The sequence below is a fragment of the Nansenia antarctica genome, assembly GCF_963989245.1.
Source record: "Nansenia antarctica genome assembly, chromosome: 9".
Taxonomy (NCBI): Eukaryota; Metazoa; Chordata; class Actinopteri; order Argentiniformes; family Microstomatidae; genus Nansenia; species Nansenia antarctica.
This window is the reverse complement of record NC_137679.1, coordinates 40787492-40806168: the sequence shown is the minus strand read 5'-3', so window position 1 is coordinate 40806168 and position 18677 is coordinate 40787492. Positions and strand designations below refer to the sequence as shown.

The following is an 18677-nucleotide window of genomic DNA, read 5'->3' as shown; positions in this document are numbered from 1 at the left end:
TATGCAGTGTGTGTGTGTGTGTGTGTGTGTGTGTGTTGGACTCACTGTTGTATCCGTCTTTACTGCTGGTCCCATCGTAGCTCTGGGTGCTGGTCACCAGGGTGTGTACGCCCAGGATCGCTGTCCACACACAAGGTCAGTTTATTAGTATCGCACATCTCATACAACGGGGGCAATTCAAAGTGCTTTACATACATATAGCATTAAAATGATACATCAAGAGGAGAAAAGTTGATAATAGTAAAAAGATTAAAAAACAAACCAAACCCCAAAAATATAATATATATATATATATATATATATATATATACCCACCGTATTTTCCGGACTATAAGTCACACTTTTTTTCATAGTTTGGCTGGTCCTGCGACTTACTTAAATACGGTATATATATACATAAACATTTAATCAGATAATGAATAAGATAATAACAATGAATAAAAAGACATGTAAGGAAGTGTTTGTGTTTAAGGTTTTTAGCCTAAATATTTTTAGGGTTTGGGCCTGTTTGATTTCTTCAGGGAGTTTGTTCCAGGAGCATGCTGCAGAGTGACTAAAAGCTGCTGCACCGTGTTTTGTTTTCACTCTTGGAATGATCAGCTGATTAGTCTCAGCTGACCGTAGGGGCCTTGCTGGAATATAGATATATCTGATTTATGTATTTTGGCCCAAGCCCATTTTGTTTGATTTGATTTGTATAGAATTAGGAGCACTTTGAATTCAATCTGAGAGACTGGTAGCCTGTGTAGAGATCTCAGGACTGGTGTGATGTGTTCAAACTGGTTTCTGTTAGGACCCGAGCAGCGCCATTTCTCTCACACACACACAGACACACACAGACACACACAGACACACACAGGCACACATAGACACACACAGACACACACAGGCACACATAGACACACACAGACACACACAGGCACACATAGACACACACAGACACACACAGGCACACATAGACACACACAGGCACACACAGACACACACAGGCACACACAGACACACACAGGCACACACACAGACAGGCACACACACAGACACACACAGGCACACACAGGCACACACAGGCACACACAGGCACAGACACACACACGGTTTAGCAATGTGTGTGTATGAGATACGAGCGCAGCTCTCCAGGGATGGAGAATCCATCAGTGTGTCAATGAACAGTAACTAAAGCCAGACTCTATTCTACTGGCCAGTGAACTCACACACACTCACTTTCTCACACACACACTCTCTCACATACACACACTCTCTCACATACACAGACTCACTTTCTCACACACACTCACTTACAAACTCAGACACACACACACACACACACACACTCACTTACTCACATACACACTCACTTACACACACTCACACACCCCCACAGTAAGGGTCTGTGCCATGGGAAAGAGACAGCGTGTGTGAAAGGAGTCTGTGTTTAACTGTCCCAAGAGACATGGGACAGTAAGATACAAGGACCTTTCTCACACTCAGACTGTGTGTGTGTGTTAGTGTGTGTGTGTTAGTGTGTGTGTGTGTGTGTGTGTGTGTGTATATGTGTGTGTGTGTGTATGTGTGTGTGTGGACTCTCAATGGTGTGGGTGTTTGTATGGTTCAGTTGTAAAACAAGCTCACACACAGAGAGACACTCTCTCTGGGCACGGCAAAACACAGGGACCTTTCTGTCAGTCTCTCTCTCTCTCACACGCACACGCACACACGCACACACGCACACGCAGGTTACCTGCGAGGTCACACAGCTCCGTATCCGTGGCGCTGGACAGGGCCTCCTCCAGCTCGGGGTCAAGGGTCGTCACCTCCTCCTGGCGAGACTCCAGGGGCCTCTGCTTAGGAATAAAGGTTTTACCTGGGGGGGGAAGGGGGAGAGAGAGGGAGGGGGGGAGGGAGAGGGGGAGAGAGAGGATATTAAGTCATATAAACTGTAATGAGAAGCTGTTGAAGTGTTCAGAGATGGATAGAGTAAAGCAATACACACCAGACTGCCTCTTTTTGCGCACACACACACACACGTACACGCACACGCACACATACACATTCTCTTCAGGTTACTTTATGTCATAGACACAGACACACAGACACACACACACACATTATCTTGTCACATTATCACAGACACACACACACACACACATTATTTCTCTCACACACACACACACACACACAGACACAGACACAGACACACAGACACACACACAGACACAGACACACACACACACACACACACACACAGTCGGGGCTTAGCAGTCATGTGCCTCCAGTGTAGAGGGTAGGAGAAGAGCGCAGTGCCCCAGACAGACAGCAGGGTCACATCAACACCTCCACCAGGATGGAACAGACTCTAACTCTCTTACCTCGGTCTAGAGGAGGTTTGTCTGTCTGGCTCACTCAAGGTTGGGTTTAACCCCTCTCTCTCTCTCTCTGCTATGGTTTGAGTTTACTGTTCTCTCTCTCTCTCCCTCCCTCCCTGTCACTCCTCCTCTTTTTCCCCTCTCTCCTGCTCGTGCTTTAGACCAGTGATGGTCTCCCTCCCTCCCTCCCTCCTAGCGATGGGAGAGAAGAGGAGAGGAGAGGAGAGAAGAGGAGAGGAGAGGAGAGGTGCGGAGAAGAGAGGAGAGGAGTAGAGAGGAGAGGAGAGGAGAAGAGGACAGATGTGGAGAGGAGAGGAGAAGAGAAGAGAGGACAGATGTGGAGAGGAGAGGAGAAGAGAGGAGAGGAGAAGAGAAGAGAGGAGAAGAGAGGAGAGGACAGATGTGAAGAGGAGAGGAGAGGAGAAGAGAAGAGAGGAGAAGAGAGGACAGATGTGAAGAGGAGAGGAGAGCAGCATGGTGGTGTATGTTTAAACAGTACAGTCAGTGAACTCTGTCCCTGCTGCTATTCTTGTCTGGAGGAGGATCCTGCACTTTACAGGCCCCAGCCTAACCCTAACCTAACCTCAACCTAACCCTAACCTAACCCTAACCCCAGCCTAACCCTAACCTAACCCTAACCCCAGCCTAACCCTAACCTAACCCTAACCCCAGCCTAACCCTAACCTAACCCTAACCCCAGCCTAACCCTAACCTAACCCTAACCCCAGCCTAACCCTAACCTAATCCTAACCTTTAACAAGGCCCCAGCCTAACCCTAACCTAACCCTAACCCCAGCCTAACCATAACCTAACTCTAACCTAACCTAACCTAATCCTAACCTAACCCTAACCCCAGCCTAACCATAACCTAAACCTAACCCTTAACGAGGCCCCAGCCTAGCCCTAACCCTAACCAAGGCCTGGGAGACCGGCCCGTCTACACCCCCCCTCTGTAGCCGACGCAGAAACCGCCTGCACAATGTCTGGCTCGTCTACCGCCACCCCGAGGCGTTGCCATGGAAACACAATAGGAGGAAGGAGGGAGGGAGGGAGGGAAGAGAAAGAAATTAAAGAAAGAAAAGTCACGGAACAAAGAGCAGAGTCTAAACTCTCTTAATGCTGCTGCTGGGGCAACAGAACCCGGGCCAGGACATTCAGAGGAGATACAGTGGCCTTCTCTGACCTTCCCCCTGCCTCCCCCGTCTCCCCCCGCCTCCACACAGAAGACTCTCAGAGTAGAGACCTCTGTCTCCCACTGTCCTTCTCCCCCCTCCCCCCCCACCCCTCTCTGCACCCCCCTCTTCACACAGAAGCCTCAACAACAAGAGTAGAGACCTCCCACCCCTCTCCTCCTCCGCCCCCCTCTCCCTCAATTCCCCATCAGTCAGTCAGAACCACAGTGAGACAGCACTCACTGGTCTCCGGGGTCGGGGGGTGGGTAGGGGGCCATTGGCACTTCCTGTTAAGCCTGTAAACAGTAAACAACACAGCCATTATTACCCAGCATCCTGTGCCAGTCCCTGTGGAGGGTCTGTCTACAGAGCCCTGGGCAGGGCGGAGGCACGTAGCCAGGCGACCCACCAGCCCACGGTCCTACACGGGACTGCTGTTACTGTATACAATGTTTCAGACAATAATAATAATAACTTTGATTTGTATAGCACTTTTCCTGCAAACATTGCAGCTCAAAGTGCTCCAATCATCATAGAATCATGATGTTAGATGTCTAATTATGTCTACTTTTTAATGTTTTTATTTGATTCTATTATTCAATTGTCACTGTGATTTGTTGTTGTTTGCGGTATGAGCTGCTGTAATGGTTTAATTTCCATTAATAATAATAAAGTACCTATCTATCCTATGCTATCCTATGGTTGTAGTGAGACAGCACCCTGTGAGACACCATGGAGGTGGATGGTGTGGAACCCCCCAAGGGAGGAGTGGAGAGGTGGAGAGGTTCTGTCTGTCTGTCTCTCTGTGTCTGTCTGTCTGTAACCAGAGTAACAGTAAATCCCTCCTGGGACTTGGAGAGAACACTGGGTAATGGTGCGTTTAGAGGCTTTCAGGAAGTGAAGTAAAGTCTGAGAGAGAGGGGGGGGGGAGAGAGAGAGAGGAAGGAGAGAGAGAGGAGAGAGAGAGAGAGAGAGAGAGAGAGAGAGAGAGGAAGGAGAGAGAGAGGAGAGAGAGAGAGAGAGGGGAGAGAGAGAGGAAGAGTAAGAGAGAGAGGGAAGGAGAGAGAGAGGGGAGAGAGAGAGGAAGAGTAAGAGAGAGAGGGAAGGAGAGAGAAAAGGAGATAAAGGATGAGAGAGAGAGGAAGAGAAAGAAAGAAAGAATGAAAGAAAGAAAGAGAAAGAAAGAAAGAAAGAAAGAGAAAGAGAAAGAGAGAGAGAGGAAGAGGGAGTGTTTATAACCACACAGTCACACCCTGTACTGTTTCTCAACTGTGTTTCAGACATCATTCATCAGCTGAGAAGGCTCTGTGGAGGGTCACAGAATGAGAACACAATCACTGTCCCCCCCCACACATACACTAACACCTAGCGCGCACACACACGTACCTAGCGCGCGCACACACACACACACACACACACACACACACACACACACACACACACACACACACACACACACACACACACAGTAACCCCCTCACCTCATCTCCAGCTAGATCTTTGTCTCAGACATTCTATGAGCTGAGTAACAAATCATTTTAACAGCAGGGGGTGAGAGTAATGAGGGCACGGAGTCTGACACACACACACACACACACACACACACACACACACACACACACACACAGTAAAGGGAGTATTATTTCCAGAGGAATGTGTGCAGACTTCCTCTCCCAGCTGAAGGAGTGTGTGTGTGTGTGTGTGTGTGTGTGTGTGTGTGTGTGTGTGTGTGTGTGTGTGTGTGTGTGTGTGTGTGTACCTCCGGGGACCTGCGATGTTATGACTCTGGAATTCCTCTGCACAGGGTTTCAGGCAACTTTTGTACCCAAAGCTGTGTGTGTGTGTGTGTGTGTATGTGTGTGTGTGTGTGTGTGTGTGTGTGTGTGTGTGTGTGTGTGTGTGTCCTGGCCTTCCTCAGCTATGGGTCCGTCCCACCCAGACAGGCTGAGAGGATAACTAGCAGAGAAGCCAGGAGCTGCAACCACACTGCTACCATCCTGCTGCTCTACTAGACATAGAGAGAGAGATAGATACATACATACAGAGATAGATAGATACATACATAGAGACATAGACAGACAGACACATAGAGACATCGAGCTATAGAGCTATAGAGATATAGAGACATAGAGACATGTAGATAGGTAGATAGATACATAGAGAGATAAGTAAAAATACCTATTTATTTAATCTTTATTTAACCAAGAGGTCCCTTGAGATTAAAATCTCTTTTTAGAGGGAGACCGTGCCAAGACGTACAAGTACAAGGTTACACAGAATACATAATAAAACATAATAAAAACAGACAAGTATTATATAAATATTATAAAATCCATCTTAGGAATAGCAACTGCATTCTTCTGTCACACAATCCTTAATCAGAGCAGGGAGGCAAGGTTGTTCAACTGTAGTGTGTTCTGGAGGTTATAGCATGACCAGGGTGCAAAATAAGAGAAAGCTGCTCTGCCAAGTCCCAAGCGAGTCCTGGGTACGTGGTAGAGCAACCATCTAGTGGAGCGAAACTCATAACATCTGTTGGTGAGTGACGTGAGATATGAGGGGAGTTTTCCCAGTGTGGCTTTGTAAATAAAGATGTACCAGTGATGCTGTCTCCTTAGGCTTAATGAAGGCCAGGAAGCTAGATCATAAAGTACACAGTGATGTGTACGGGACAATGAGTTGGATATAAAGCGTAGAGAACTGTGACGCACAGAGTCTAGGCAGTGAAGTGTAGGGGAGGCAGCATGCATAATGTCGCCAACTCTTAAGAATGTAGCCGTAATAAGTGTTTTCCTAGCTGCTAAATCGAGGCAGGCTTTATTTCAATAATAAAAACCCAGCCTAACCATTAGTTTCTTTACTGGTGTTCTTAATATGCACTCTAAAAGAGAGCCGGTCGTCGAGAAAAGATCATAAATGTGGTTTTCTTAGCCGTAGATGGAGATAGAGGTACTTTATTGATCCCCGAGGGGAAATGAAGGCGTTAAGAGAGTCACATCTCCACATCTGTCTCCCACAAGCTGTGTGGAGGCTGAGCTGACGTTATAAACCACAGACACTGTCATGTAGCGAACAATCAACATGACTCAATGAGTCCAAACACCTGGTTGTTATTGAGAAATCCCATAACTAGCACCCTCCCCATATCCACCCCCGAACCACCCCCACCCCCGTCTCTCTCTCCCCCTCGCTCTCCTCTTCTCCTCCCTCGCTCTCCTCTTCTCTCCATCTCCCCTCCCTCCCCCCACTACGTTTCGTAAGAGAGCAGACATGCATAAGTACTACCTGCAGAGCCAGCAGTGCAGTGATTACAGCTCACTCTCACACACACACACACACCACACACACGAACAAGCATACACACGAACAAACACAAACACACACACTGATAAGAAACAGCCATTAGGTGCGGAAAGGCTCAGATAACTAACCTGAACTAAATTGACTTCATATCACACACACACACACACAGCTGAGCTCAGCAGCATTGCTCACCTGGGGCTAGCTGTTATAAAACACACCCACACCTCTGAAATAAAATGCACACCAGAAACAGCCTTCGTGTTTCCCACGGGCTGTGTGAGACTGTGGTGGGAGGACCTAACCTCGGAACCCTCTCGAAGTCTTTCTCCAATGGGGGCGTTGCCAGTGTGTACAAATATTTTCAGTAAGTTATGGCGGGACAAATGAGACTATGGGAGGACAAATGAGACTATGGCAGGACAAATGAGACTATGGCAGGACAAATGAGACTATGGCAGGACAAATTAGACTATGAAAGGACAACTTAGACTATTGCATGACAAATGAGACTATGGCAGGACAAATTAGACTATGAAAGCACAAATGAGACTACGGCAGGACAAATGAGACTATGGGGGGACAAATTAGACTATGGGAGGACAAATGAGACTATGGCAGGACAAATGAGACTATGGGAGGACAAATGAGACTATGACAGGACAAATGAGACTATGACAGGACAAATGAGACTATGGGAGGACAAATGAGACTATGACAGGACAAATGAGACTATGGGAGGACAAATGAGACTATGGGAGGACAAATGAGACTATGGGAGGACAAATGAGACTATGGGAGGACAAATGAGACTATGGGAGGACAAATGAGACTATGGGAGGACAAATGAGACTATGGGAGGACAAATGAGACTATTGCAGGACAAATGAGACTATGGGAGGACAAATGAGACTATGGGAGGACAAATGAGACTATTGCAGGACAAATGAGACTATGGGAGGACAAATTAGACTATGGCAGGACAAATGAGACTATGGGAGGACAAATGAGACTATGGGAGGACAAATGAGACTATGGGAGGACAAATGAGACTATGGGAGGACAAATGAGACTATGGGAGGACAAATGAGACTATGGAAGGACAAATGAGACTATGGGAGGACAAATGAGACTATGGGAGGACAAATGAGACTATGGGAGGACAAATGAGACTATGGGAGGACAAATGAGACTATGGAAGGACAAATGAGACTATGGAAGGACAAATTAGACTATGGGAGGACAAATGAGACTATGGTGGGACAATGGCAGGACAAATTAGACTGTGGGAGGACAAATGAGACTATGGGAGGACAATGTAATTAAACGGAAACACTGGTCTTACATCAAGTAACCACAAGCGTTACTCAAGACAGTCTACGGTTACAACACATCCATCACTGTTCAACACACACACACCACAACACATCCATCACTGTTCAAAACACACGCACTACACAATACACACACCACTTCCATCAGTGTTGGAACACAAAACACACAAAAAAACCTGTCTGTCGGACCGTGGCATGATACATGATACATTTTCCTACAGGATCTCACACACACACACACACACACACACACACACACACACACCAAACCTGTCTGTCGGACCATGGCATGATATGGGATTCTTTCCAACAGTATCACTCTCATACTTCCCCCCCCCCCCCCCCACACACACCTACGCACACCCCACACACACACCTTTCCTCTCCCCGGTGAAGGGGACGATGTCGTCGCGGTCCTTGTACTCGTAGGCCTCCTGCTCCAGGTAGCTCAGCAGGCGGTCGCGGTTGAACGGCCCCGTGTCCCCCTTCACTGTCTGGTCCTTGGCACGCATGCTGGCGGGGAGCAGGGCATTCTGGGAAGGGGGACGGAGACATTAGATTAGATTAGATTAATCAACGTTATTGTCATTTGCACACGTACAAGTACAAGTACAAGTACCAGACAACGAAATGTGGTTTAGCATCTAACCAGAAGTGCAAATAGTGACATAGTGCAAAACATGGGCGGCTGTGGCGCAGGAGGTAGAGGCGGCGTCTAACCCCGGCTGGTCACATGTCGAAGTGTCCTTGGGCAAGACACTGAACCCCAAATTGCTCCCAGTGAGCGGGCCCGGCGCCTTGCATGGTAGCTTGCCGCCATTGGTGTGTGAATGTGTGTGTGAATGGGTGAATGAGAGGCCATTGTAAAGCGCTTTGGAATAAGGCGCTGTATAAGTGCAGTCCATTTACCATAACATGACCGTGATAGGTACAGCATGACAAGTACGGTAGTTAAGAGGTACAGGAGATGACTGGCTGACTGAACAGTTTGAGTAGAGAAACTTGACGATGCCCTGATCCACACGACCCACCGACTGACTGACTGATGTTGTATTATTGATGTGAATTGATTTATTGAATTATTATTGGTCTCATTACACAACCATGTCAAATAACCAGTTTCAACATTTTTACAACGTTGATAAGACATTGATAAGGGGGTGCAGAGGCTCAAGGAGATGAGGTCAATGACCAGTGTGTTCTCATTGTTGTCATTGGGGGTTCTGTGCGTGCCATGTTGGGGGTTCTGTGCGTGCCATGTTGGGGGTTCTGTGGTTGCCAGGTGGGGGGTTCTGTGGTTGCCAGGTGGGGGGTTCTGTGCGTGCCATGTTGTGTGGTGTGTCCTGCTTGTTTACAAGGATAATAAACATCCCAAGATCAGGACAGGACTTCATTATTCTCCACAGCTCGCAAATACACACACGAACAGCTGGCAGTCTGTCTGTCACACACACACACACACACACCCACACACACACCACTGACTCACTCTCTCCGTGCCCCCTAGCAGCTTTCCCAGACCAGAGGTCTCTCAGAGCAGAGGGGTGAGCTGCAGGTCACAGATGATAACAACAACATGTCTCCTCCTCAGGCTCACTGGAGGCTGACACAGCCCTTTCCTCTCTGCTTCCCTTCCCTTCACTCTCACTCTCCTCTCCTCTCCTCTGGGTGTGTGGGTGTGTGTGTGTGTGTGTGTGGGTGTGTGTGTGTGTGTGTGTGGGTGTGGGTGTGTGTGTGTGTAGACAGCTTGCCAAATTACATTTACATGTTTGGCATTTAGCAGACGCCTTTGTCCAAAGTGACTTACAACAAATGTTTTTATGTTTATTTGGGTGTGTGTGTGTCCCTCAGGGTCCATCTCCTCCAGGGCTGTCTCCAGCTGTGTGTGTATGTGTGTGTGTGTGTGTGTGTGTGTGTGTGTGTGTGTGTGTGTGTGTACCTCGGGGTCCATCTCCTCCAGGGCCGTCTCCAGCTGCTTCAGCTCCTCCTCAGACAGCTTGTTGAGGATCTCGTCCTCGTCGATGTCCTTGTACTTCTCCAGGTCTTTCTTGAAGGGCAGCGCCATGGTTACGGGCTACGGCTAACACACACACACACACACACACACAGAGGTACACACACAGCTACACACACACAGCCACTCTGGTCCTCAGGGCGGGGCGGGTCCGAACGTCAGGCCAGGGAGAGGGGGGGCAACCTGCTCACACACACACACACACACACACACACAGGCACACAGACAGACAGGCGCACACACACACACACACACACACACACACACACACACACACAGAGAGGAAGATGAGAAGATGACATTTGAGTTAGTTGGGTTAAACAGGGTAATGCCATTACAGACAATGTCTCTCTCAGACTAACACACTAACTTCTGCTCACAGCTGGACTGGGGTAGACAGCGCCTTTCTCTCATACACACACACAAACACTCTCTCTCACACGCACAGAGAGAGACACGCACACACGAAAAGCAGAGACACTGATGAGAAACAGCCCTGTGTGTGGAAAGGCTCAGATATCTAATTTGAACTAAATTGAGTTAATATCAACAATTTTTCTGCAGCATTTTACAGATGTTCCTCATCCTGCTGAGACACACACACACACACACACACACACACACACACACACACACACAGCTAACCTTTGACCCTGGCGGAGAGATATGCTGTTACACCATCGGCCAGCCCAATCTCCCGGCTCACCCTTCACACACAACACTAACCCACCTCTCTCTGACCCCCGGTCGACCCTGTGACAGGGGAGGATGTGTGTCACACTGGGTGTGTGTGTGTGTGTGTGTGTGTGTGTGTGTGTGTGTGTGTGTGTGATGGTGGGCGGGGCACAGGGACACAGAACAGTGGATGTGAGTGTGGTGTGTGTGTGTGGGCGGGTACGGGTGGGGTCATTAAGGAGTGGTAAACGGGGCTGTGGGGCAGCATGGTTCAATGTGTTGTACATTACAGAGGTGAACCCTCTTCCACCTCCTCTCACCTCAGCAACAACAACACTGCTCTGACTCCTTAGAGAGGACTTCTAAGAATTTCTAGGGAGTTCCGGAAAGAGTCCTTTGAGAGTTCTGAAGTGATGTTTGACAATTTCCAAGGATTCTAAAGGAGTTCTAACGAGTTACGACTCACTGGGTGCGTTCGTAAATACGCTCTGTAAATCAGCTCAGAGCGCTCCGGTTTCAACTTGAAATCAGTTCATTCCCAAACGGTCAGAGAGCACCCCGGGTGCTGTTCCGGCACGCTCAGAGCGTATTTACGAACACACCCACTAGGGATGGACGGTTTTTCGGTTAAACCGAAAACCGGGGTTTATAAAAATAGAAACGGTTTTTTATCAAAACCGTCTGAAACCGTTTTTCTTTTTTTTTTTTTTAGAAGAATAAAATAGAATAAGAATAAAACTGGAACATGTCACATGTTTGTCGTGTGTGAAAATAACAATGATACAGTCTGAATCTGCCGCGCAATGAGTGAGAGGTTTGGTCAGTTGTGAAGAATAACTGAGGATTAATATCTAATTGGGATTATATTTAAGTGTAACGAATCACTCTATGGGAAAGATAGTTGCCTTCAGTTATTGGTAGATAGGAAAGGTTTTTTACAATTACTCGCTTACATTTAATAAGATCATTTTCGCTGCTCTCTGTAAAGCGCATTGGGTCACTTTTGTGAGAAATGCGCTATAGAAATAAAATGTGATTTGATTTGATATCAATCAATCAATCAAACTTTATTTATGTTCTATAGCACAAATCATGCATTGAATGTAACTCCAAGTGCAGTATTTACTAAACCACAATATAATAAAACAAGAGCTATACGGATCAAGAGTGTTTGTGCACAGCGCCACTGTGTGTGAAGGCGCTACTGAAAGTGATGACAGAACGCATGTCTCAGAAGATACGCGGTCACTTAGTGACGCAAAGGTAGTTCTGTATTTATCTCTATCTGTATTAGTACATTTATTTTGAAAGCTCTATTTTGACAGCTCTACCATGGGCACTTTTATTTTGATGGGGCATTCTTTGTTGATTGACTTACGACAGTTCAGGACGAGTCAGTCTCGCGGCATGTGGTTTTTATGAAAAGCTTTAAGTATGTTCACTGCATAATTCTAAGTCTAATATTTCAGTGATTATTGAGCAGTATTCAAGTATTTAAATACATTGAGCAGCAGCTGAAACTTTGTCTAAGAACCAAGATATTGAGAAAGCAGTTCATTCAATGAAGACGCTGTTCCAAGAGATGATCTTCCGTGCAGGCGTGCACCCTGGATCAGCGGAGCTGGTGTGTTAAGTGTTCATGTGTTTTCATGTATGGTGTAGCTTACAAAAGTCTGCCTTTCCACTTATATTTGTGAAACTAAGTAGCCTAAATGTGTTGCGACTGTGCTTACGGTGTTTTAATGGTGTTCGACATGAGTGTATTGTAGCAGTAGGGCTCAATTATTTGAAATTGGCGCTCTTTTAAAAAAAAAAAAAAAATCATTTTTTCTTTTTTTTTTTTTTACTGTATTTTTCGGTTAACCGGAAAACCGCGGTTTTACTCTCTGACGGTTTTTCGGTTTCAATAATTGGAAACCGTCCATCCCTAACACCCACTGTCTCCAGCATCAGATCTCCCTACTGGAGTAATTACTGTTTACCGTTGTGCCCTCTATTAAACCATGACGTGTGTTTACCCTCACATCCACGTAAACCATCACAGCCTGAGGTAAACAGGTGGACACAGGCACCAGCAGGGCCTTGGGGGCTACACAGGAAGTGGATGACAGCAGGGGGTAAAGGTCAACAATCATTTAATCATTATCACTGGGAGTAATCATATGATACTAATTTATTGGTGATTTACTGGTGATTGATTGACTGATGGTCCTCTGTGGCTCAGTTGGCAGAGCATGGCGCTGACCACGATTAGGTTGTGGGTTCGATTCCTGCTGGGACCGTAGATACTGAAAAACGTACGTACTCACTGCAATGTAAGTCGCTTTGGATAAAAGCGTCAGCCAAAAATGGCATATATTCAGTTCCAGTCAAAAGTTTGGACACACTTTCCCATTCAATTGAACAGGGAGGTGTGTCCAAACGTTTGACTGGTACTGGATATTACCTAGTGATTGACTATCAGTTAGTGGTGGTGACGCAGGTCGAAGAAAGCAGCGTCATCTCCAGACATCCACCTATCCCAGACCCAACAGCCTACAGAGCAGAACTAGGTCTAGTCTTTAGGGTAGCTGACTGGATTTGAAGGTTGCAGATAAAAGTTTAACAGCCTATTTGCCAACGCCAGAGAGTGCATTCCATTCCCTGTGAGCCTAAACAGTTCAGGCCAGGTACCTTCCTGCCAAAAGCTGAATGATACAAAAAAATAAACTAAATTCTGCCAGTTAAGCAGAATATGCAAGGGTAATAAAAAGTGCGTTTCAGTTGTATTTAACGTATGCCAGGTTTCTGAGGGGTACATTTCTTAAAACAACACGTCCAAATCTGTGATAATCTAGTATGTGCTTTCAGAAAACGAGTGTGTGTGTGTGTGTGTGTTTACCCCCCTCACTTGGCTTTATGATCTCACTGGCGGTTTAATCTCTTAGGTAAACTGACCATGACTGAGGCCACTGTGAGCTGTGACCAGGACACCTGAAACCTGCTTACACACACAGAGATCACACACACGCGCGTACGAACACGCGCACGCACACACACACAAAGCCCACCCTTAGATAGGATCAAACACACCCACACACACACTTTCCCAGAACACTTCCCTTATTCTCCGACAGACCGTACGAGACCACACCCAGCCCAGTAAGAACACGGTGGCCACCCTGGTTATTAATAGCCCTGTGGCCGTGCTTCCTGGGTGACCAGGTGCGGTAATGACCGGTCCAGACTGCGGTAATGTCCCGTGCAGACGGAGGTAATGATGGGGCTGCGTGCGGTGGGCTGACAGGCCCAGACACTGAGCGGATCCATTAGTACAGTCAGTCTGATCCATTAGTACAGTCTGATCCATTAGTACGGTCTGATCAATGCCTTTCTCCTCGTCCACTCCAAGGTGTGTTTGTGTGTTTGTGTGTGTGTGTGTGTGTGTGTGTGTGTATGTGTGTGTGTGTGTGTGTGTGTGTAGGTGTGTGTGTGTGTGTGTATGTGTGTGTAGGTGTGAGTGTGTCATTCCCAGCGAGGCTTTAATCCTCTTGGACGACAACACCAGATGGGTGGAAGCCAATAATAAACACTCAGGAGTGACACACACACACACACACACACACACACACACACACACACACTCACACCCACACACAGAGACACACACTCACACACACACACACACAGCGCCACTACTCAGACGCCCTGCAGTCTGCACCTGCCTGTCCTGCAGTATAACACTAGCCCTGCAGTAGAACTCTGCTGCACCTATGCAACAGAAGGAAAAAGGTGTTTCGATACGGTCCGCGGGACGTGGCATCATTGCGGAATCACCGAAACGACCATGTGAAGCCAGATAATGACCGCTGTAATAATGTAAGTGTAAAACAATAATGAAAAAAAAGCCTAACTGACTTTCTCTGCCAACATACCCCATCCCGGAACCTGTCCTGCAGTCTTCAGACATGGGTCTGCTTTCCATCCCTCCTGCACCAACCTACGGACCTTCGGGGACAGAGCCTTCAGAGTGACAGCACCCACCCTTTGGAACTCTCTCCCCGCAGTGATCCACAATGCCCCCCCCTACCCTGGACACCTCAAACTCATCTGTTCACCAAGGCCTTTGGCCCCCTAACTTAGTTTTGTTTTAGCTGTCGCTGTCTCTGTGTTTTTTCTGTTCTGTCTGTTTGACTTTCTGTCTGTAAATTCTGTAAAGCGTCCTTGGGCTTTGTGAAAGGCGCTATATAAAACCAATTAATGAGACATTATAATAATGTAGCTGTCGGTAGATTTCAGGGTTTTATCCCCCGGGTCTAGTCGAAACTGTCACACAAAACCCTTCACTGCTCAAACCTCCTTGGCAAGGTCGAGAGACTGCTGAGAAGGCAAGACTGATACTCACACACACACACACCCACACACACACACACACACACACACACACACACACACACGTATAAAGTTTGTTTGACTTTGACTGATCTGTGAAACAATCAAACAAACTGCCAGGTTTAGTTTCTGGGCGCATCGGTCCAAAAATACACCACAGAGTAGACGGTGACCTGCAACATCAGGGACAGGCTGGGGTAGAGGCTGGGAGAGGCTGAATATGGAGGCTGGGAGAGGCTGAGGGAGAGGGTGAGATAGAGGCTGAGGGAGAGGGTGAATAGCCCCCAGCACGGTTGATGAGTGAACAGGAAATGGTTATTACATCACAGCAGAGCACAACCGCCAGGGTACGGGCTAAAGTTAGAACACCCAAATCTACGGGACCCATGGGACCCGTCTGTACACCCCCCCTCCCCCTCTCTCCTCTGTTCTCTCCTCTGTTCTCTCTCTCTCCTCTGTTCTCTCCCTCTCTCTTCTGTTCTCCTGTGTTCCTATTCTGTTACTCTCCCTCACTCCTTCTCTTCTCTAGTCTCTCAGTCTCTCAGTCTCTCTCTCTCTCTCTCTCCTCCCTCTCCCCTCCCTCTCTCTCCCTTCTCTCTCTCTCCCCTCCCTCCCTCTCTCACTCCCCTCCCGCCCTCCCCCCCCTGTTTTCTCTGCATCTCTTCCTGTGTCTCTCAGCGTGGTCGGGAAGGGAAGAGCGTGATGGAAAACAGATGGAGGGGGGGGAGAGGGGAGTGAGAGAGAGAGGGAGGATCAAATGTTGACACCCGGTCAGGACGTAACCAGGGCCTACTCTGTTGCAAATGAAGGGCCTTTCTGAAAGGAGCCTGGAATGACAACAACAACGTTGTGATGTAACTAAGTAAAATAAACACAGGTTGAGTGTGTCTCCACCCAGCCAGTGCTTCTGCTGATATCCAGCCCTATCAGAGCTCCGGGGCTAGAGGAGGGCAGAGGAAAGTCTGTTAGGACACAGGGTCATTACATAGAGCTCCAAGCCCATCCCTCCATCCATCTTCACTCTCCACCCCGATCTATGTAGGCTACTTAAAGAACTCTCTCTCTCTCTCTCTCTCTGCACTTAAGAATCTCTCTCTCTCTCTCTCTCTCTCTCTGCACTTAAGAATCTCTCTCTCTCTCTCTCTACTTAAGAATCTCTCTCTCTGTCTCTCTGTCTCTCTGTCTCTCTGTGTCTCTCTCTCTCTCTCTCTCTCTCTGCACTCAAGAATTTCTCTCTCTCTCTCTCTGTCTCTCACTCTCAGAGCTTTATGTAATGACGATGGAATTCAGGGAGTGCCCTCTGCTTCTGCAGATATCGACAGCACGCTAATACATAAACGCCGTCATCTGTCACCATCCTACCTCGTTAACCGTGGTGACAGAATCATCGTTGATTTTAACAGCCCGATTTCACCCTTCATCAGCACAGGCAGCTTAGCGGTATCATGCCCGTTAAACCGGTTAATCAGTGGTTCAGCACTGCCCACAAGTGTGATATTAGCAGAGTTGCCAAGTCAGCTGTTAGCTAACCTGTGAGCACCGAAACCGATGTTATCATCTCCTGGTCTGTTGGCCATTTCCTTATAAAGGCTTTTTTTCGCCTACAGTTACATACAATTGTTTGATGACTTGGGGCGGGCCACGCCCTTCATTCAAGTTAAAAGGCCCTGCTGATCAACAACCGACATGCGTTTAGTCCCGGGGCACAGATAAGGACGTAAGCCCAACTGAGCAGGCAGGTTTTTTAAAGACCCGGCTGAGCCCAGAGGTGTGTCAGTGGGGAGTCTTTGTCAAACATTGAAACAATGTGTTTGCTATTGTACTATTATTGACGGTGGTGGTGACAAAGAGTCACCTGGTCTGGACTTGTATGTATGCAGTCAACACAGTCAGAATGCTTGGCAACAACCACGGCTGATCTGGGTGAGCAAGAAGCACATTAGGCTGAGTCACGAGAGTATGGAGGAGCATCATTAGAATCGCCGGAGGGGGGGATCCTACAGGATCTCACACACACACACATCAAACCTGTCTGTCGGACCATGGCATGATATGGGATTCTTTCCAACAGTATCTCTCACACACACACACACACACACACACACACACACACACAAACTCACACAGTCTCTCTCTCTCTCTCACACACACACACACACACACAGTCTCTCTCACACACACACACACACACACACACACAGTCTCTCTCACACACACACACGGAGATGATTTCCCCCAAACACGGTTTGTTGTTCAGACAAGCGCGCCGCCGATTTTGCGCGTTCCCGCACGCACTGGTTCACACACACGGAATTCCATCACACACACACACAGGTCCCTGCGGACACGGACACACACACATACACACACACGGATACACACACGGAATTCCATCACACACACACACACAGGTCCCTGCGGACACACACACACACCCTGCGGACACACACACACGTCCGTGCGGGGGGACCAGGCAAGAGAGAGGCTTGGATGAAAGTGGGGTCCACATTTTTTTTTCTTCCGATATTACAAAAAAATCTGTAAAACACATTATGCATACACACATATATATATATATATATATATACACAGACAGACACACACACACACACACACACACACACACACACACACACACACACACGTCCACTCCCTACCATCCCCTCACACAGGGCTAACTAACTAGCCAGCTAATTCATTCTCCTGGCCCTACCAGGACCACATGTAACATTTAACACCACATGTAACACACCAGACACCTTTACCAGACTCCTGTCCACACACCAAACACAACCACACGGAGACCCCCAGACGGAACCGCAATGTTTACAACGAGGCAACGTTACACAGCTAGCTCACTGGTTAGCTTAGCCCAGGCGAGCTAATGTAGACAGCTAACGTACCGTATGCTACTGATGTGTACCGACAGAAAAACCCGTTAAACCCGTTGGTGTCGGTCGCTATGTGGAGTCTTACCTAAAACTGGTGCACTTAAGGTCCCAGAGATCGGTCCACACACACACGTCCTTTCCCTGCAGAAGAGGCTTGTCAGATCGCTCTGTCCCTGGATCTGTCTGGATCCACTCTCTCACCCTAAGGGCGGTAACCAAGGGCGGTAACACAGGAAGAGAGAGAAGTTGGACGTCGCTCTGCGTCTTCATCATCTGACAGGGCGACTCAGCCAATAAGAGGGAGAGCTCCTCAGGCGTGGAACCAATGAACGTGATGAGTGATGATGAGTAAGCCCGCCTCCGCTGACCGGAGAACCAATCCGGACTGGTTTCGATGACGGGCGACTCAGCGGAGACGGAGAGCGAATTCTCCGGACGTGGAACCAATCCAATGATCGTGCTCCGTGACAGGGTTGCCAGGTGGGATTGACGATTTCCAGCCTAATCACAGTCTAAAAACCGCGAAATCGGACCAGCCCAAAACCTATATTATTGTC

The 18677-nt window shown here is 47.8% G+C and overlaps 1 protein-coding gene across 1 annotated transcript in view; it reads right to left on the bottom strand.

Annotated features, from left to right (window-relative positions):
* Positions 1-18256, bottom strand: part of tmod2 (tropomodulin 2) — a 22128-nt gene extending 3872 nt beyond the window's left edge. The window contains exons 1-5 of the mRNA XM_080539069.1: positions 18206-18256; positions 10109-10366; positions 8546-8702; positions 1739-1861; positions 46-120 (exon numbers count right to left, since the gene is read on the bottom strand). Coding sequence (XP_080395195.1) covers positions 46-120; positions 1739-1861; positions 8546-8702; positions 10109-10234 — 481 coding nt within the window. The 5' untranslated portion in view covers positions 10235-10366; positions 18206-18256. The remainder of the gene's footprint in view (positions 1-45; positions 121-1738; positions 1862-8545; positions 8703-10108; positions 10367-18205) is intronic.
* Between the last annotated feature and the right edge of the window lie 421 nt (positions 18257-18677).